Source organism: Anomaloglossus baeobatrachus, chromosome 12 (genome assembly GCF_048569485.1).
Source record: "Anomaloglossus baeobatrachus isolate aAnoBae1 chromosome 12, aAnoBae1.hap1, whole genome shotgun sequence".
Taxonomy (NCBI): domain Eukaryota; kingdom Metazoa; phylum Chordata; class Amphibia; order Anura; family Aromobatidae; genus Anomaloglossus; species Anomaloglossus baeobatrachus.
This window is the reverse complement of record NC_134364.1, coordinates 101803012-101823960: the sequence shown is the minus strand read 5'-3', so window position 1 is coordinate 101823960 and position 20949 is coordinate 101803012. Positions and strand designations below refer to the sequence as shown.

At 57.7% G+C, this 20949-nt stretch overlaps 1 protein-coding gene across 1 annotated transcript in view; it reads right to left on the bottom strand.

The window, feature by feature from the left end:
• Positions 1 to 14875, bottom strand: part of PRPF3 (pre-mRNA processing factor 3) — a 61170-nt gene extending 46295 nt beyond the window's left edge. Inside the window, exons 1-3 of the mRNA XM_075331289.1 lie at positions 14769 to 14875; positions 323 to 502; positions 107 to 237 (exon numbers count right to left, since the gene is read on the bottom strand). Coding sequence (XP_075187404.1) covers positions 107 to 237; positions 323 to 467 — 276 coding nt within the window. The 5' untranslated portion in view covers positions 468 to 502; positions 14769 to 14875. The remainder of the gene's footprint in view (positions 1 to 106; positions 238 to 322; positions 503 to 14768) is intronic.
• Positions 14876 to 20949: the final 6074 nt, after the last annotated feature.

Genomic DNA, 20949 nt, shown 5'->3' with positions numbered 1-20949 from the left:
CTGGTGATAAAGTGACGTCCAGGCAAGCCTGTCATTAGTTGGTACGTTTGTTTGTTTCTAGAAGGAATAACAAAAGAATAGCTGAGGAATAATAAGAAAAAAATACCTTAATTTCCCGTTTCCTGCTTTTGTCACTGCCAGATCTGGAGTGACGGGAGCCTCGACTTTCTCTGACGGCGTCGTACAGCTTGTCAACGAAGCGCAACGTGGAGTCGTCCAGGAATGGCTTCAGGTGGTCTAAAGAAAAACAGCCACAAAGCAAGCCCTTGTAAGACGCCCCTGACATATGACAATACATACACATCAGTTGGGACCCCCTTACCCGCAGCCTTCTTCTTGTCCATGCCTTTTCCCACGCAGTTGAGGGCGGCAGTGACCACGGTGGGCTCGGAAAAGCCCAGAACTCCTTTGACGGTTTTTTCGATCCATGGCTTTAGGTCATCAAGTTCCCGTCTCGAGAGAGACATGGTTACGGGGGGCGGCGGACGCTTTTCTCCCACAGCTGGAAAAGTCAGAAGGCGTTTACTTATTACGTGTGTGGTCCAGAAGGGAAGCTCTTAAAGGAGTATTCCAATTTTATGAGTTCACGGACTCTTCTTCCACCATACACAATAATGCACATGCCTCTCCTGCAACAACTGGAGCATGCTACCATCATGGAAGCTAAACCGCTTAAACGCTGCCGTCAATCTCTGACAACTTTGTGTTGCATGGTCTATTGCTTTTCGCACAATGAGATAAATGATAATCCATCAGTGAGCTCGTTTCGATGATCTGATGGAAGATATTGTAACTCCCCCTTTATCTGAGCTCATTCAGGTGATTTATGACCACATCAAAGTTGAAGGTATTCACTGCTGCCCCCACCCACCCTCTGAGACAGCGTCTAAGATTGGTTGTAGAGTGTAAAAATAAATCATTGGAGAAAATGGCGTAGGGTCCACCTGTATATTGATACCCAGCACAGATAAAAGCAAACGGCTACAGGCTGCAGCCCCCAGCCGTGTGCTTATGTTGGTTGCATATCAAAATACGAGAGACCCCATGAGGCTTTTTTTAAATTATATAAATAATTAAAAAAAAAAAGTGTGCAATTTCCCCCAATTTTGATTCCCAGCCATGATCATGCAGACAGCTGGGGGAATGGTATTCTCAGAATGGGAAGGTCCATGGTTATTGGGCCCTCAGTCTAAAAAAAGAGAATTTTGTTTACTTACCGTAAATTCTTTTTCTTATAGTTCCGTCATGGGAGACCCAGACCATGGGTGTATAGCTACTGCCCCCGGAGGACACACAAAGTTACTACACTCAAAACGTGTAGCTCCTCCCTCCTAGCATATACACCCCCTGCTAGCCAGTCCTAGCCAGTTTAGTGCAAAAGCTGAAGGAGGACATCCACCCACAAGAAGAGAGAGTAAAATCCGGAAGAGCCGGAACCTCTGTCTACAACAATAACAGCCGGTGAAGACACACGGAACAAGAAACCTGCCAACAGGCAATAGGGAGGGTGCTGGGTCTCCCATGACGGAACTATAAGAAAAAGAATTTACGGTAAGTAAACAAAATTCTCTTTTTCTTTATCGTTCCTATGGGAGACCCAGACCATGGGACGTTCAAAAGCAGTCCATGGGTGGGAATAAACAGACAACTGAGAAGCAGGCAAACCTAACTTCACAAATGGGCGACAGACGCCGAAAAGATGCGTCTGCCCAAGCCCGCGTCTGCCAAAGCATGAGCATGCCTTGGGTAGTGCTTCGAAAAAGTATGCAGACTAATTCGAGCTGCAGTCTGACAGACCTACTGAGTCGTAACCTGGTGCCTGAAAGCCCAAAAAGGCGCCGACAGGTCTGATCAAATGTGCTCTGATCCCCGGCGGGGAAGGCACTTGAGTACACTTGTAGGTCTCCGAAATGGCCGACCTAAGCCAACGAACCAGGGTCGGCTTAGATGCCGAGAGACCGCTACGCTGACTAGCAGTCAGCACCAGAGAGAGGTGCACCGCCTAATAACGGCGGTGCGAGACACATAGATCCGGAGCGCCCGCACCAGATCCAGGATATGCAACGCTTCCTCAAGCGATGAACAGGAGCCGGACAAAAGGAAGGCAGGAAAATTGCCCCGGATAAGGTGGAAGCAGTAACCACCTTAGGGAAAAAAGTCCGGAGTCGGACGGAGACCACCTTGTCTTGATGCAAAAGACCAAAAAAAGGGGGTGACTCCGAGAGAGTGCAGCCAGAACTCTCTGGCGGGAAAATATAGCCACTAGAAAGACTACTTTCTGTGAAAGATGAAACAAAGAAACCTCCCCAAGAGGCGCAAAGGGGGGTTTCCGGGAACCGGGAGGACCGGATTAAGGTCCCAGGGCTCCATAGGCCGCCGGAAAGGCGGAATGATGTGAGATGCGCCCTTAAAGGAGCGCACCGGAGCCAGCCGGACGATACGCCGCTGGCACATACTGACAGAGCCGAGACATGTCCCTTAATGAGGGATAGTCCTAGCTGTAGACCGGACTGTGGAAGGGACAGGAGGGTCGGCAAGGCTAAAAAGGTCCAAGGACACTTTGGGGCTCGAGTCATAGCGGAGATGACTTCAGGAAGGATACCAGAAGTCGCCAAGATCCGGGACTCAAGAGCTACGCCGTCAATCTGAGAATCCAGAATTCTGATGGAAAAAACGGACCTTTTGAGAAAAGGTCTGGACGGTCCGGAAGATGCCATGGCAACCCAACGGACAGAAGGAGCAGGTCAGAGTACCAAGCCTGCCTGGGTCAGTCTGGAGTATGAGAATGACCCGACGGCCCTCTTTACTGATCTTGCGCAGGACTCTGGACAAGAGGTAGAGGGTAAAATACGTAAAGAGACGAAGCTGGGGTCAAACATGAACCAGTGTGTCTACCGCAAAACCTGAGGATTGTGGACCACGGTTGGACAGCTGAAATAGTCTGCCTCGCAGTTTTCACATCTAGGATGTGGGCTGCGGATACGGTGGACTAGGAGTCCCTTGTCCACTGAAGAATGTTGAGCCGCCAAGATTGCCAGGCGGCTGAGTGTCCCGCCCTGGAAGCTGATGTAGGAAAAACGCTGTCACGTTGTCCGACTGGACTCGAATGTGCCTAGCCGCCAACAGATGGTGAAGGCTTAGAGAGCTAGAAATACAGCTCTGATTTCCAGCACATTGATCCAGAGGGCTGATTCGGACAGAGTCCAAGCGCCCTGCGCTCCATGGTGGAGATATACTGCTCCCAAGGCGGATAGACTAGCATCCTGGTGAGGCTCACCCGGGACGGGGCCAGGAAGGAGCGCTCCTGAGACAGAGTGGCCGAAGCCGCCACTGAAACGAGCCTCTGGTCAGTGGCGAAGCCACCACCCCGTGGGAGGAGGGAGTTCGCTTGTACAGCGGAAAACATCCAGTCTCAGAGGACGCAGGAGAAACTGGGCAAGGAATCGCTTCCATTGATGCCACCGTCTGACCAGCACCTGTATATGGTGTCTGATAGAACGACGCCGACCGCCAGCGGAGGGACTACTGATCGACTAAGAGCAGCTTCACAAGTGCCGATAGAGTCTCGAATTGCGTCCCTGAGAACCTCTGGTTCGAAGTCAGAGTGGACTTGGGCAGAAAGACAAGCCACCCGAATAGGTTAGAGTGGCGAGAGTGAGCGAAGCACTCTGCTAAGAGTCAGCACTGGATGAAGCCCCGACAAGAAGGCCGTCCAGGGCAAAATATCACTGCCAATCCCTAGGGGTGCAGGACCCTAATCACAGCTGCCCCAATGAGAATACTCGAGGGGCCGTGGCTAACCCCAAGGGAAAAGCCACGAATTGGACCACTCCGATTGTCAAAACGTAGTCAACGCTGGTGTGAAACTGCGATTGACCCCTGCAGATAGGCATCTCTGATGCCGATGGCTGCTAGGGAATCTCCTTGGGTTCTTGATTGATTCGGTGAAAAAAACACACGGAACAAGACCGAGACTCCATGTGAAAACGCCACACCTGACTATGCTTTAAAAGCTAAAGATCCAGGTCGGAAGGCACCGCCCTCTTCGGGGACTAGGAATAGATTTAAGCAAAAATCTCAGAACCGTTCCCAGTCGGGAACCGGTACAATTACTCCATTGGTCTGCAAGAAATGCCACGGCCTGTGAGAAGGCGGCGGCCTTGGAGCCGGGAGGAGTTGACAGAAAAAATCTGTTTGGCGGGTGGACAGAATTCCATCCTGTAGCCATGGGAGATATAATCCCGCCCCCACTGAACGGAGACGTGTTAGAACCATACGTCGCCAAGTGGAGAGAGCCTGCCACCGACCAAGGAGGTTGTTGGCGTGGCTAGATAGCTCGGAGGAAGCTGGCTCAGTGGCAGCATCTCCTGCGGTCTTCTGAAGACGCAGCTTCGAGCCATTTGGTTCTATGAACCTAGGCCGAGCTAGAGGACGATCAGATGGAGGAACGGAAACCACCGAAACCTCAACTGATTCCTGCCCTGGACAGGTTCCCTGGTTTAGGATTGTGGCGAGGAAGCACACTCCCCGCCAAGAGCTTCCTTAATTTCACCCAGCTTGGTTCCGGGGAAACTGGGCCCACCAAGGGGGAGCCCAGCCAGGAACCTCCATAGAGGCATCTGCCTTCCAATTTCGAAGCCACAGGAGCCTGCGGATAGCGAGGAAGGTAGCCCAGACCACCGCCGTGCGGCGTCTAGCATGGCAGACCTGGCAGAGGATGAAAAGACTGAAGTCTGGAGTTCAGGCAACCGTTTTGGGCATAGAGTCCCTGTGAGAGAATGCATCTCCTCCAGAGAAGCAGAGAAGTTACAAAAAACCGCACTGCTGTAAGCTGAGGAGAACAAGCTCCTGCCGTTCCCATACCGACTTGGCCCAAAGGACAACCGGGCGGACCGCAGAACCTTAAGTGAGGAGCCATCAGCCACTGACATAACGGTCCGGGCTGCGCCACCTGAAGTGAATGAGCCCACTTCTTGACCACCATGGGTGGACAGGGGAAACACAGTCCTCAGAAACACGCTTCATCTCAGAGCGGAGTGAGGTCCAGTACAAAATTAATGTACGGTAGAATCCTATAGAGGTGCCGTCAGCCACTGATACAACTAACCGGGCAGTCTAGACCGGAGTGGCTACCCTCTCTGAAGGGAGGGGGAGACAGGCAGCAGAACCCCGCTGTGGGGTCTGCAGGATAGGCTGTGGGCTTGGACGCAGCGGGCTGAAAACTGGAGTGGTTAAGTAACACACTCCTTGACCTGCTAAAGGTAAACTGTGCCTTTCTGCCAGCGGGGAATACTCCCCTGATCAGGCGGACACAAGAATAATGGACGCAAGCCAATCATTCGCATCTGCGTCACCTACGGACGGATCAATGTACATAAAGTAGCGTCCGTGTCCGCGGTAGAGACATCTTCCTCGTCCGGTGAATCAGCTCGTAATCGGAGCTGCGGGACGGGGAGGACAGGGGACCCTGCGTCTCCCTGTCAGGAGAACGGGGTCTGAGCCCAGAAGGAGAGTCCCTTGTGAGCTTGGCCGAGCGAGCAGAAAACGCCCTGAGAGGGGAACTGCATGCTCAGCAGATGCCGGGACAGCCGACCCCTGGAAATAGGAATCCTATGGGGGTCAGCCACCAAAACCAGAGCAGCTGGAGGGACCATTAATGAGCCCCCATGCTGAGGGGCCACAGTGGTTAGGAGCTCGGTATAGCCGTACGAGACTACCTGCAGTGGATAATAAAGAAACAGCCTGCAGCCTCGCTCTGTGAGACATGCTGCAGAGGTGGGGGCTCTGTCCAGCATGCGTAGAATACCCAAGACAGGGGTTCAGCCTGGGGGGACTCCCACCTAAGAACCATTACAGTGTGCCGGTTCAGGCAATATGAGGTTACATGCAGCACATGTAGAACCTTGTAGCTTTGCTGCTAGAGTGAGACATGCTGCTGAGGGGGAGATTCTATGATAAAGAATTAACTCCTTCAGCATGCCTGAGAGTGTCATGCTGCTGAGGAGGAGATTCTATGATAAAGAATTAACTCCTTCAGAATGCCTGAGAGTGTATAAAAAGTGCACAACCAGGGGTTGTGACTTATCAGGCCATATTATGAGTGCCCTCCGGATTCCAAGCCTGGACCCTCAGCCAGTATTCCCTCCCTGTGCTGCAGGGCAGCCAGCGCCGACCAGTGTACTAAGACGCTGGAAAATGGCGCCAGAGTGAGGGGGGGAGGCGGGGGTTAACCCAGGAGCGGGAATCGGAGGGCGAAGGAGATGTACAGGGGAGGGAATCATCACCTCAAAACGGAGCGTCCTCCCCTGTGCAGAGCGGCCGGCGGGCGGCTCTGCAGCGTCCCCCTGCATGCCTGACATGCAGGGGAACGAAACGAAACTAGGCCGCGGCTGAAGCCGGGGCCTAAAGTTATGCATGCGGCCGAAAATCAGGCCTCATCGGCGCGGTTCTCAGTAAAAACTGTGGAACCGGCCGGAAACACAGTAAACAAAGCAGCATTATTCAGCAATCACTGTCCCCCCCAATAAAAGTGCCCCACATGCAGAAAGACCCTCTGAATAAACGTCTCTATACTTAGCTTTGAGACGCAGGGTCCAGTCCCTGTGGGGTGGGGGTCAGTGCTCCGTCCAGCAGGGTCCTGCACAAGGGCTGCGGATGGAGGCCGGTCTCCTGCAAGGCAGTGAGAACCGTGTTGGCTCCCACTTCAAATCAGAGCCCCTAAGGGATGTTGAAGGAGCGCGGCATGAAGGGCTCCTGCCCTGAAGTCAACCTTAACAGCACTGCCGCCAGGGGAGTGTGAAGGGACATGCCGGGGGTCCAGTGGACCCGCTTTTCTTCCAAATCTTTGTAAAAAATGAAAAATCAAAAAGGGATGCATGTGTGTGTGTGGATCCTCCTGACACAAAGCAAGAAACTGGCTAGGACTGGCTAGCAGGGGGTGTATATGCTAGGAGGGAGGAGCTACACGTTTTGAGTGTAGTAACTTTGTGTGTCCTCCGGGGGCAGTAGCTATACACCCATGGTCTGGGTCTCCCATAGGAACGATAAAGAAATAGCAGCCCGCAATTGCCCCAGAATTGTCACATTCATTACATGTGAATTCCATTGCCCAGGTGCGGTGGCAGTCGGGATATTCTAAGGGGTTACTGACAGCTGCGATTTGCCAAAAAAAAAAAAATCTATGAGACACCTCCCTCTCCATTACTAACCCTGTAAGGCTATGTGCACACGGGACTCTGTATCTGCGGATTTTTCTGCATCAAAATCCGCAGGTTTCCCCCGCAATCCGCACCTTTTCATAGGTGCGGATTTGATGCGGATTTGACGCGGATTTTGTTGCGGATTTTGCGATTTTTTTTAATTCGCACGAAAATCCGCAACAATAACTGACATGCTGCAGATTTTTCCGCACGAAAATCCGCACGATTTCCGTTGCGGAAAAATCCGCAGCGTGGGCACAGCATTTCCCAAATGCCATAGAAATGGCTGGGGAGTAGCTGTGCTGCAGATTTCTGGAAAATCCGCGGCTTTTCCGCGAGAAATCCGCGGCAAAATCTGCGCATTTTCCGCAGCGTGGGCACATAGCCTAAGTAAAAAAAAAAAAAAACCTGAAAAATCCTATATTAAAAAAATTAACAACATAAAAATTCCCTCTTTATCTAATTTATTAACCCCAAAACAACCCTACAGGTCCAACGTAATCTACAGACGCTACATCCCAAGATAATCCCGGATCTGCTACATCCGAGGTTGCATTTCACGGTCACATTAGAAAACATGCCCGCTCATTGCGGAATTAGGGACACACAGAGCCGCAGCTGTGACGTCAGTGAGTTCACCAGTTATCAAGCTGGAGGTTCTCACAGTACCACAGCTGTGACCTCAGGTGACCTCACCTCTGTTAACTCATAGGACTCCGTGACCTCAACTCAGGTGAAGTCATTGAACTCAATTCCAGCTAACCAGATTAGGCATGTTGCGTACATTGAGTACTTGGATGCAGCCATTTCTGCACCCAAATACTCATCTCCTGTCAAAAAAAAACAATGCACCAATACTACATGCATGTTGATGCAGTTTTGGTGAGTTTTTTGCAAAGAGATGCAGATTTGGTGCAGAAATGTCTGCACCCAAATACACAATGTACACACATTGCCCAGTCCGGTAATCCGATATTGAGTTTGATGACTGTACATGAGGTGAGGTCACCGAGTTAAATGACTTCACCAGGGGTCAGTTCACCTAAGGTCACAGATAAAGTGTAAGAACTGTGAGAACCTCCAGCCCTCACTTTAGGTGAACTCAGTGACGTCACCACTCACAGCTGCGGCACCGCTAGTGTGTCCCTGATGACGCAGTTAACGTTCACTTTTTCTAATGTGTCTGGGTACTGCAACTTTTTTTTCTTTTCGACCACTCTCCATTACTAACCTCAAGCTTGATAAAAGCTGTGATTTTTTTTTGACAATTCACAGCTGTTATTAATTAATCCCTTACATTACAAAATTGCCACAGCTCCAGGGCAATCAGGATGAGCAGAGTAAAGCACCGGAATTGTCGCATCTAATCGATACGACAATTATGGGCTGCTATTCTTAGGCTGGGGAGGGGGCCCAATAACCATGGGCCTCCCCAACCTGAGAATAACAGCCCCCAGCTGTCTTGCATTTTCTTGGGATATCAAAATTTTAGGGACCACACACTGATGTTTTTAATTAAAAAAAAAAATAAAGCTCGCACTAAATGTGCACTACAGGACTAAAAATTCCAACTGTACTTATTGTAAAGATGAGATTTTTGGCAAAAAATTGCAATTTCTTGAGCCACCCCGCCACTCCACGGCAAATCTCTGTTGGGGCAGTCCTAACACTAAAATATTTGTATAAAATGTGCCAAACGGCCTCACATATGAAGTAGCAGAACTGCTCTTAGCAGCACTCACCTGGTCTATTTCAATCCCGTACCCATGACTGAATCATGGCTGTGGGTGGGACAGGTCCAAGCAAATGCTGCATGAAGTAAATAGCCTGTGGACAAGGCCTGATGACTTAATGTGAACAGTCACCAACCGCCAAAATCTAGACATATGGAATACATCCCAAATTGGGGTGCATAGCAAGGTGGGGGTCAGCCACCGACCAATTCAATGAAGAACAAACAAAAAAGCCAGCACTAAATGTGCACTTCAGCACTAAAAATTCCAACTGTACTTATTATAAATATGAGATGTTTGGCAAAAAATTGCACCTGTCTAGATTTTGGCGATTGGTGACTGTTAACATTCAGTCATCAGACCCTGTCCACAGGCTATTTACTTCATGCAGCATTTGCTTGGACCTGTCCCGCCCACAGCCATGACTCAGTCATGGGTACGGGACTGAAATAGACCAGGTGAGTGCTGCTAAGAGCAGTTCTACTATTCATATGTGAGGCCGTATGGCACATTTTGTAAACATATTTTAGTGTTAGGACTGCCTCAAATGAAATTTGCCGTGGAGTGGCGAGGCAGCTCAAGAAATTGCAATTTTTTGCCAAAAATCTCATATTTATAATCAGTACAGTTGGAATTTTTAGTGCTGCAGTGCACATTTAGTGCTGGCTTTTTTGTTTTTTCTTGTTGTTTTTAATTATTTATTAAAATAACTTATAAAATGCTGCATGGGGTCCCTCTTGTTTTGATACACAGCCAAGATAACACACACAGTTGGGGCTGCAGCCTGTAGCAGTCTACTTTTTCTGCGCTGGGTATCAAAATACACAATTTTTTCCAATTATTTTTACACTCCACATCCAATGACATACGGCAGTCTGACTGCAACCAATCACAAACGCTGTCACAGAGGGTGGCCGGGGGAAGCAGTGAACACGTATGAGGGTTAATGAGCGGACCCAGAAGCAGACAGCCGTGCGGAGACTCAGTAAGTATAACTGTCCTGTTTTAATTTCTATTTTGTTTCCTTTCAACTTTTTTTTTTTTCTTTTTTTCACTTTTATCTGGGCGGCCAAAACTGAACAGTAACACGGACTTCCCTGACAAGTCCGTGTTCAGGGTCCGTGCATGGATACTAGGTGTCTGGTACGGACCCCGAACTTTAAAGTTTGGGTTCAACCATCTTTACCCATGAACAAAAATCCATTTATCTGCTTAAATGTATTATTCTCTATGTACTGCTAAGTTTACCCTAAAAGAAAGCAGACACCCCCTAAAAGAATCGCACTTATCAGACCCCAAACAATTAGAGCTGGCAAGTGAATGGGCTCTCACATACAGATCTGCATCACTGTCAGGTCCCCCTGCATTCTACATCAGTGGACTTCCCCGGTGACTGGAAAACGTATCACTCGAGTGGAGGCATACTGGTACCCGATCTGTGTGTAAAAGCTGTGCAGCTAGAACGCGAGGGACCCGACAGCGACGCACTCATCCACCATCCGAACCTCAAAACTCTAATTGTTTGGGGTCTGGTGAGTGTGCCTCCGGGGTCACACGGTGACGGGGCGTGTGCGGAGCCTCCGGGGTCACACGGTGACGGGGCGTGCGGAGCCTCCGGGGTCACACGGTGACGGGGCGTGCGGAGCCTCCGGGGTCACACGGTGACGGGGCGTGCGGAGCCTCCGGGGTCACACGGTGACGGGGCGTGTGCGGAGCCTCCGGGGTCACACGGTGACGGGGCGTGTGCGGAGCCTCCGGGGTCACACGGTGACGGGGCGTGTGCGGAGCCTCCGGGGTCACACGGTGACGGGGCGTGCGGAGCCTCCGGGGTCACACGGTGACTGGGCGTGCGGAGCCTCCGGGGTCACACGGTGACTGGGCGTGCGGAGCCTCCGGGGTCACACGGTGACTGGGCGTGCGGAGCCTCCGGGGTCACACGGTGACTGGGCGTGCGGAGCCTCCGGGGTCACAGTGACGGGGCGCGCGCGGAGCCTCCCTGGTGACACAGTGACGGGGCGCGCGCGGAGCCTCCCTGGTGACACAGTGACGGGGCGCGCGGAGCCTCCCTGGTGACACAGTGACGGGGCGCGCGGAGCCTCCCTGGTGACACAGTGACGGGGCGCGCGGAGCCTCCCTGGTGACACAGTGACGGGGCGCGCGGAGCCTCCCTGGTGACACAGTGACGGGGCGCGCGGAGCCTCCCTGGTGACACAGTGACGGGGCGCGCGGAGCCTCCCTGGTGACACAGTGACGGGGCGCGCGGAGCCTCCCTGGTGACACAGTGACGGGGCGCGCGGAGCCTCCCTGGTGACACAGTGACGGGGCGCGCGGAGCCTCCCTGGTGACACAGTGACGGGGCGCGCGGAGCCTCCCTGGTGACACAGTGACGGGGCGCGCGGAGCCTCCCTGGTGACACAGTGACGGGGCGCGCGGAGCCTCCCTGGTGACACAGTGACGGGGCGCGCGGAGCCTCCCTGGTGACACAGTGACGGGGCGCGCGGAGCCTCCCTGGTGACACAGTGACGGGGCGCGCGGAGCCTCCCTGGTGACACAGTGACGGGGCGCGCGGAGCCTCCCTGGTGACACAGTGACGGGGCGCGCGGAGCCTCCCTGGTGACACAGTGACGGGGCGCGCGGAGCCTCCCTGGTGACACAGTGACGGGGCGCGCGGAGCCTCCCTGGTGACACAGTGACGGGGCGCGCGGAGCCTCCCTGGTGACACAGTGACGGGGCGCGCGGAGCCTCCCTGGTGACACAGTGACGGGGCGCGCGGAGCCTCCCTGGTGACACAGTGACGGGGCGCGCGGAGCCTCCCTGGTGACACAGTGACGGGGCGCGCGGAGCCTCCCTGGTGACACAGTGACGGGGCGCGCGGAGCCTCCCTGGTGACACAGTGACGGGGCGCGCGGAGCCTCCCTGGTGACACAGTGACGGGGCGCGCGGAGCCTCCCTGGTGACACAGTGACGGGGCGCGCGGAGCCTCCCTGGTGACACAGTGACGGGGCGCGCGGAGCCTCCCTGGTGACACAGTGACGGGGCGCGCGGAGCCTCCCTGGTGACACAGTGACGGGGCGCGCGGAGCCTCCCTGGTGACACAGTGACGGGGCGCGCGGAGCCTCCCTGGTGACACAGTGACGGGGCGCGCGGAGCCTCCCTGGTGACACAGTGACGGGGCGCGCGGAGCCTCCCTGGTGACACAGTGACGGGGCGCGCGGAGCCTCCCTGGTGACACAGTGACGGGGCGCGCGGAGCCTCCCTGGTGACACAGTGACGGGGCGCGCGGAGCCTCCCTGGTGACACAGTGACGGGGCGCGCGGAGCCTCCCTGGTGACACAGTGACGGGGCGCGCGGAGCCTCCCTGGTGACACAGTGACGGGGCGCGCGGAGCCTCCCTGGTGACACAGTGACGGGGCGCGCGGAGCCTCCCTGGTGACACAGTGACGGGGCGCGCGGAGCCTCCCTGGTGACACAGTGACGGGGCGCGCGGAGCCTCCCTGGTGACACAGTGACGGGGCGCGCGGAGCCTCCCTGGTGACACAGTGACGGGGCGCGCGGAGCCTCCCTGGTGACACAGTGACGGGGCGCGCGGAGCCTCCCTGGTGACACAGTGACGGGGGCGCGCGGAGCCTCCCTGGTGACACAGTGACGGGGCGCGCGGAGCCTCCCTGGTGACACAGTGACGGGGCGCGCGGAGCCTCCCTGGTGACACAGTGACGGGGCGCGCGGAGCCTCCCTGGTGACACAGTGACGGGGCGCGCGGAGCCTCCCTGGTGACACAGTGACGGGGCGCGCGGAGCCTCCCTGGTGACACAGTGACGGGGCGCGCGGAGCCTCCCTGGTGACACAGTGACGGGGCGCGCGGAGCCTCCCTGGTGACACAGTGACGGGGCGCGCGGAGCCTCCCTGGTGACACAGTGACGGGGCGCGCGGAGCCTCCCTGGTGACACAGTGACGGGGCGCGCGGAGCCTCCCTGGTGACACAGTGACGGGGCGCGCGGAGCCTCCCTGGTGACACAGTGACGGGGCGCGCGGAGCCTCCCTGGTGACACAGTGACGGGGCGCGCGGAGCCTCCCTGGTGACACAGTGACGGGGCGCGCGGAGCCTCCCTGGTGACACAGTGACGGGGCGCGCGGAGCCTCCCTGGTGACACAGTGACGGGGCGCGCGGAGCCTCCCTGGTGACACAGTGACGGGGCGCGCGGAGCCTCCCTGGTGACACAGCGACGGGGCGCGCGGAGCCTCCCTGGTGACACAGCGACGGGGCGTGCGCGGAGCCTCCCTGGTGACACAGCGACGGGGCGCGCGGAGCCTCCCTCGTGACACAGCGACGGGGCGCGCGGAGCCTCCCTGGTGACACAGCGACGGGGCGCGCGGAGCCTCCCTGGTGACACAGCGACGGGGCGCGCGGAGCCTCCCTGGTGACACAGCGACGGGGCGCGCGGAGCCTCCCTGGTGACACAGCGACGGGGCGCGCGGAGCCTCCCTGGTGACACAGCGACGGGGCGCGCGGAGCCTCCCTGGTGACACAGTGACGGGGCGCGCGGAGCCTCCCTGGTGACACAGTGACGGGGCGCGCGGAGCCTCCCTGGTGACACAGTGACGGGGCGCGCGGAGCCTCCCTGGTGACACAGTGACGGGGCGCGCGGAGCCTCCCTGGTGACACAGTGACGGGGCGCGCGGAGCCTCCCTGGTGACACAGTGACGGGGCGCGCGGAGCCTCCCTGGTGACACAGTGACGGGGCGCGCGGAGCCTCCCTGGTGACACAGTGACGGGGCGCGCGGAGCCTCCCTGGTGACACAGTGACGGGGCGCGCGGAGCCTCCCTGGTGACACAGTGACGGGGCGCGCGGAGCCTCCCTGGTGACACAGTGACGGGGCGCGCGGAGCCTCCCTGGTGACACAGTGACGGGGCGCGCGGAGCCTCCCTGGTGACACAGTGACGGGGCGCGCGGAGCCTCCCTGGTGACACAGTGACGGGGCGCGCGGAGCCTCCCTGGTGACACAGTGACGGGGCGCGCGGAGCCTCCCTGGTGACACAGTGACGGGGCGCGCGGAGCCTCCCTGGTGACACAGTGACGGGGCGCGCGGAGCCTCCCTGGTGACACAGTGACGGGGCGCGCGGAGCCTCCCTGGTGACACAGTGACGGGGCGCGCGGAGCCTCCCTGGTGACACAGTGACGGGGCGCGCGGAGCCTCCCTGGTGACACAGTGACGGGGCGCGCGGAGCCTCCCTGGTGACACAGTGACGGGGCGCGCGGAGCCTCCCTGGTGACACAGTGACGGGGCGCGCGGAGCCTCCCTGGTGACACAGTGACGGGGCGCGCGGAGCCTCCCTGGTGACACAGTGACGGGGCGCGCGGAGCCTCCCTGGTGACACAGTGACGGGGCGCGCGGAGCCTCCCTGGTGACACAGTGACGGGGCGCGCGGAGCCTCCCTGGTGACACAGTGACGGGGCGCGCGGAGCCTCCCTGGTGACACAGTGACGGGGCGCGCGGAGCCTCCCTGGTGACACAGTGACGGGGCGCGCGGAGCCTCCCTGGTGACACAGTGACGGGGCGCGCGGAGCCTCCCTGGTGACACAGTGACGGGGCGCGCGGAGCCTCCCTGGTGACACAGTGACGGGGCGCGCGGAGCCTCCCTGGTGACACAGTGACGGGGCGCGCGGAGCCTCCCTGGTGACACAGTGACGGGTGACGCTGCGTGCAGAGCATTCTTTTTCTGGATACACTCCTATCCCAAACTTTCCTAGAGCTGCCACCCCTGACCCAGAGCACTGCGGCCAGCACACCCCTCCCACACACCGCCCCCTGGCGGCCACTTCCGTCAGTTACTCACCCTCTCGCCGTGTGTGACTTCCTCTCTCCTCCGCTGTGATTACAACCCCGGGACTAACGGAGACCAAACGTCAGACCGGAACCGGAAGCTGAGTGAGCATGCAGCAAGGCGCGCGGGCCATGACACGCATCACGTGGTAATCAGCCCGAAGCATCATGGGTAGTGACAGCTTTTCAATGCGCGGCTTTGAATAACTTTATTGACAGCGACAAATGTCATTCTTTGTTTTCTTTTTGTTTATTTAATCAACATAAAGCATTTGTTTCCTTGGATACAGGCCTGCCTAGTCTTTGCTGGGTCAGTAGATTGTTAGCCCAAAGTCACCTTACCTCCCAACTTTTAAAGAAGGGGAAGAGGGATACAGATTGCGGCGCGAGGCCACGCCCCTAACCACACCCATTTTACAAGCGGCCACACCCATATCCACTCCCCATCTATCTACACCCATCCAGCAAACTGAAACTGCAGAAGCTGTCCGTATTCGCTCTGAGCCACCACAGATCAGCAATGTGCAGAACAGGCAGGGAGTTAACTACAGGGTGTGCAGGCAGCTAGGACCCAGGAGGAGGGCTGAACAGGGTGTGCAGGCAGCTAGGACCCAGGAGGAGGGCTGAACAGGGTATGCAGGCAGCTAGGACCCAGGAGGAGGGCTGAACAGGGTGTGCAGGCAGCTAGGACCAAGGAGGAGAGCTGAACAGGGTATGCAGGCAGCTAGGACCCAGGAGGAGGGCTGAACAGGGTGTGCAGGCAGCTAGGACCCAGGAGGAGAGCTGAACAGGGTATGCAGGCAGCTAGGACCCAGGAGGAGGGCTGAACAGGGTGTGCAGGCAGCTAGGACCCAGGAGGAGAGCTGAACAGGGTATGCAGGCAGCTAGGACCCAGGAGGAGGGCTGAACAGGGTGTGCAGGCAGCTAGGACCCAGGAGGAGGGCTGAACAGGGTGTGCAGGCAGCTAGGACCCAGGAGGAGGGCTGAACAGGGTGTGCAGGCAGCTAGGACCCAGGAGGAGGGCTGAACAGGGTGTGCAGGCAGCTAGGACCCAGGAGGAGGGCTGAACAGGGTGTGCAGGCAGCTAGGACCCAGGAGAAAAGCTGAACAGGGTGTGCAGGCAGCTAGGACCCAGAAGGAGGGCTGAAAAGGGTATGCAGGCAGCTAGGACCCAGGAGGAGGGCTGAACAGGGTGTGCAGGCAGCTAGGACCCAGGAGGAGGGCTGAACAGGGTATGCAGGCAGCTAGGACCCAGGAGGAGGGCTGAACAGGGTGTGCAGGCAGCTAGGACCCAGGAGGGGGGCTGAACAGGGTGTGCAGGCAGCTAGGACCCAGGAGGAGAGCTAAACAGGGTGTGCAGGCAGCTAGGACCTAGGAGAAGAGCTGAACAGGGTGTGCAGGCAGCTAGGACCTAGGAGAAGAGCTGAACAGGGTGTGCAGGCAGCTAGGACCCAGGAGGAGAGCTGAACAGGGTGTGCAGGCAGCTAGGACCCAGGAGGAGGGCTGAACAGGGTATGCAGGCAGCTAGGACCTAGGAGAAGAGCTGAACAGGGTGTGCAGGCAGCTAGGACCTAGGAGAAGAGCAGAACAGGGTGTGCAGGCAGCTAGGACCCAGGAGGAGAGCTGAACAGGGTGTGCAGGTAGCTAGGACCCAGGAGGAGGGCTGAACAGGGTGTGCAGGCAGCTAGGACCTAGGCGAAGAGCTGAACAGGGTGTGCAGGCAGCTAGGACCTAGGAGAAGAGCTGAACAGGGTGTGCAGGCAGCTAGGACCCAGGAGGAGAGCTGAACAGGGTGTGCAGGCAGCTAGGACCCAGGAGGAGAGCTGAACAGGGTGTGCAGGCAGCTAGGACCCAGGAGGAGGGCTGAACAGGGTGTGCAGGCAGCTAGGACCTAGGAGAAGAGCTAAACAGGGTGTGCAGGCAGCTAGGACCTAGGAGAAGAGCTGAACAGGGTGTGCAGGCAGCTAGGACCCAAGAGGAGAGCTGAGCAGGGTGTGCAGGCAGCTAGGACCCAGGAGGAGAGTGAACAGGGTGTGCAGGCAGCTAGGACCTAGGAGAAGAGCTAAACAGGGTGTGCAGGCAGCTAAGACCTAGGAGAAGAGCTGAACAGGGTGTGCAGGCAGCTAGGACCTAGGCGAAGAGCTGAACAGGGTGTGCAGGCAGCTAGGACCTAGGAGAAGAGCTGAACAGGGTGTGCAGGCAGCTAGGACCCAGGAGGAGAGCTGAACAGGGTGTGCAGGCAGCTAGGACCCAGGAGGAGAGCTGAACAGGGTGTGCAGGCAGCTAGGACCCAGGAGGAGGGCTGAACAGGGTGTGCAGGCAGCTAGGACCTAGGAGAAGAGCTAAACAGGGTGTGCAGGCAGCTAGGACCTAGGAGAAGAGCTGAACAGGGTGTGCAGGCAGCTAGGACCCAAGAGGAGAGCTGAGCAGGGTGTGCAGGCAGCTAGGACCCAGGAGGAGAGTGAACAGGGTGTGCAGGCAGCTAGGACCCAGGAGGAGGGCTGAACAGGGTGTGCAGGCAGCTAGGACCTAGGAGAAGAGCTGAACAGGGTGTGCAGGCAGCTAGGAGATAGGAGAAGAGCTGAACAGGGTGTGCAGGCAGCTAGGACCCAGGAGGAGAGCTGAACAGGGTGTGCAGGCAGCTAGGACCCAGGAGGAGAGTGAACAGGGTGTGCAGGCAGCTAGGACCCAGGAGGAGGGCTGAACAGGGTGTGAAGGCAGCTAGGACCTAGGAGAAGAGCTGAACAGGGTGTGCAGGCAACTAGGACCTAGGAGAAGAGCTGAACAGGGTGTGCAGGCAACTAGGACCCAGGAGGAGAGTGAACAGGGTGTGCAGGCAGCTAGGACCCAGGAGGAGGGCTGAACAGTGTGTGCAGGCAGCTAGGACCTAGGAGAAGAGCTGAACAGGGTGTGCAGGCAGCTAGGACCTAGGAGAAGAGCAGAACAGGGTGTGCAGGCAGCTAGGACCCAGGAGGAGAGCTGATTAGGGTGTGCAGGCAGTTAGGACCCAGGAGGAGAGCTGATTAGGGTGTGCAGGCAGCTAGGACCCAGGAGGAGAGCTGAACAGGGTGTGCAGGCAGCTAGGACCCAGGAGGAAGGCTGAACAGGGTGTGCAGGCAGCTAGGACCTAGGAGAAGAGCTGAACAGGGTGTGCAGGCAGCTAGGACCCAGGAGAAGAGCTGAACAGGGTGTGCAGGCAGCTAGGACCCAGGAGGAGAGCTGAACAGAGTGTGCAGGCAGATAGGACCCAGGAGGAGAGCTGAACAGGGTGTGCAGGCAGCTAGGACCCAGGAGGAGAGCTGAACAGGGTGTGCAGGCAGCTAGGACCTAGGAGAAGAGCTGAACAGGGTGTGCAGGCAGCTAGGACCTAGGAGAAGAGCTGAACAGGGTGTGCAGGCAGCTAGGAGCCAGGAGGAGAGCTGAACAGGGTGTGCAGGCAGCTAGGACCCAAAAGGAAAGCTGAACAGGGTGTGCAGGCAGCTAGGACCCAGGAGGAGGGCTGAACAGGGTGTGCAGGCAGCTAGGACCTAGGAGAAGAGCTGAACAGGGTGTGCAGGCAGCTAGGACCTAGGAGAAGAGCTGAACAGGGTGTGCAGGCAGCTAGGACCAAGGAGGAGAGCTGAACAGGGTGTGCAGGCAGCTAGGACCCAGGAGGAGAGCTGAACAGGGTGTGCAGGCAGCTAGGACCCAGGAGGAGGGCTGAACAGGGTGTGCAGGCAGCTAGGACCTAGGAGAAGAGCTGAACAGGGTGTGCAGGCAGCTAGGACCTAGGAGAAGAGCTGAACAGGGTGTGCAGGCAGCTAGGACCCAGGAGGAGAGCTGAACAGGGTGTGCAGGCAGCTAGGACCCAGGAGGAGAGCTGAACAGGGTGTGCAGGCAGCTAGGACCCAGGAGGAGGGCTGAACAGGGTGTGCAGGCAGCTAGGACCCAGGAGGAGAGCTGAACAGGGTGTGCAGGCAGCTAGGACCCAGGAGGAGAGTGAACAGGGTGTGCAGGCAGCTAGGACCCAGGAGGAGAGCTGAACAGGGTGTGCAGGCAGCTAGGATCCAGGAGGAGAGTGAACAGGGTGTGCAGGCAGCTAGGACCCAGGAGGAGGGCTGAACAGGGTGTGCAGGCAGCTAGGACCTAGGAGAAGAGCTGAACAGGGTGTGCAGGCAGCTAGGACCCAGGAGGAGAGCTGAACAGGGTGTGCAGGCAGCTAGGACCCAGGAGGAGGGCTGAACAGGGTGTGCAGGCAGCTAGGACCTAGGAGAAGAGCTGAACAGGGTGTGCAGGCAGCTAGGACCCAGGAGAAGAGCTGAACAGGGTGTGCAGGCAGCTAGGACCCAGGAGGAGAGCTGAACAGGGTGTGCAGGCAGCTAGGACCCAGGAGGAGAGCTGAACAGGGTGTGCAGGCAGCTAGGACCCAGGAGGAGAGCTGAACAGGGTGTGCAGGCAGCTAGGACCCAGGAGGAGGGCTGAACAGGGTGTGCAGGCAGCTAGGACCTAGGAGAAGAGCTAAACAGGGTGTGCAGGCAGCTAGGACCTAGGAGAAGAGCTGAACAGGGTGTGCAGGCAGCTAGGACCCAGGAGGAGAGCTGAACAGTGTGTGCAGGCAGCTAGGACCCAGGAGGAGAGCTGAAAAGGGTGTGCAGGCAGCTAGGACCCAGGAGGAGAGTGAACAGGGTGTGAAGGCAGCTGGGACCCAGGAGGAGGGCTGAACAGGGTGTGCAGGCAGCTAGGACCTAGGAGAAGAGCTGAACAGGGTGTGCAGGCAGCTAGGACCTAGGAGAAGAGCTGAACAGGGTGTACAGGCAGCTAGGACCCAGGAGGAGAGCTGAACAGGGTGTGCAGGCAGCTAGGACCCAGGAGGAGGGCTGAACAGGGTGTGCAGGCAGCTAGGACCCAGGAGGAGAGCTGAACAGGGTGTGCAGGCAGCTAGGACCCAGGAGGAGGGCTGAACAGGGTGTGCAGGCAGCTAGGACCTAGGAGAAGAGCTGAACAGGGTGTGCAGGCAGCTAGGACCCAGGAGAAGAGCTGAACAGGGTGTGCAGGCAGCTAGGACCCAGGAGGAGAGCTGAACAGGGTGTGCAGGCAGCTAGGACCCAGGAGGAGATCTGAACAGGGTGTGCAGGCAGCTAGGACCCAGGAGGAGAGCTGAACAGGGTTTGCAGGCAGCTAGGACCCAGGAGGAGAGCTGAACAGGGTGTGCAGGCAGCTAGGACCCAGGAGGAGGGCTGAACAAGGTGTGCAGGCAGCTAGGACCTAGGAGAAGAGCTGAACAGGGTGTGCAGGCAGCTAGGACCTAGGAGAAGAGCTGAACAGGGTGTGCAGGCAGCTAGGACCCAGGAGGAGAGCTGAACAGGGTGTGCAGGCAGCTAGGACCCAGGAGGAGGGCTGAACAGGGTGTGCAGGCAGCTAGGACCTAGGAGAAGAGCTGAACAGGGTGTGCAGGCAGCTAGGACCTAGGAGAAGAGCTGAACAGGGTGTGCAGGCAGCTAGGACCCAGGAGGAGAGCTGAACAGTGTGTGCAGGCAGCTAGGACCCAGGAGGAGAGCTGAACAGGGTGTGCAGGCAGCTAGGACCCAGGAGGAGAGTGAACAGGGTGTGAAGGCAGCTGGGACCCAGGAGGAGGGCTGAACAGGGTGTGCAGGCAGCTAGGACCTAGGAGAAGAGCTGAACAGGGTGTGCAGGCAGCTAGGACCTAGGAGAAGAGCTGAACAGGGTGTACAGGCAGCTAGGACCCAGGAGGAGAGCTGAACAGGGTGTGCAGGCAGCTAGGACCCAGGAGGAGAGCTGAACAGGGTGTGCAGGCAGCTAGGACCCAGGAGGAGGGCTGAACAGGGTGTGCAGGCAGCTAGGACCTAGGAGAAGAGCTGAACAGGGTGTGCAGGCAGCTAGGACCCAGGAGAAGAGCTGAACAGGGTGTGCAGGCAGCTAGGACCCAGGAGGAGATCTGAACAGGGTGTGCAGGCAGCTAGGACCCAGGAGGAGAGCTGAACAGGGTGTGCAGGCAGCTAGGACCCAGGAGGAGAGCTGAACAGGGTGTGCAGGCAGCTAGGACCCAGGAGGAGGGCTGAACAAGGTGTGCAGGCAGCTAGGACCTAGGAGAAGAGCTGAACAGGGTGTGCAGGCAGCTAGGACCTAGGAGAAGAGCTGAACAGGGTGTGCAGGCAGCTAGGACCCAGGAGGAGAGCTGAACAGGGTGGGCAGGC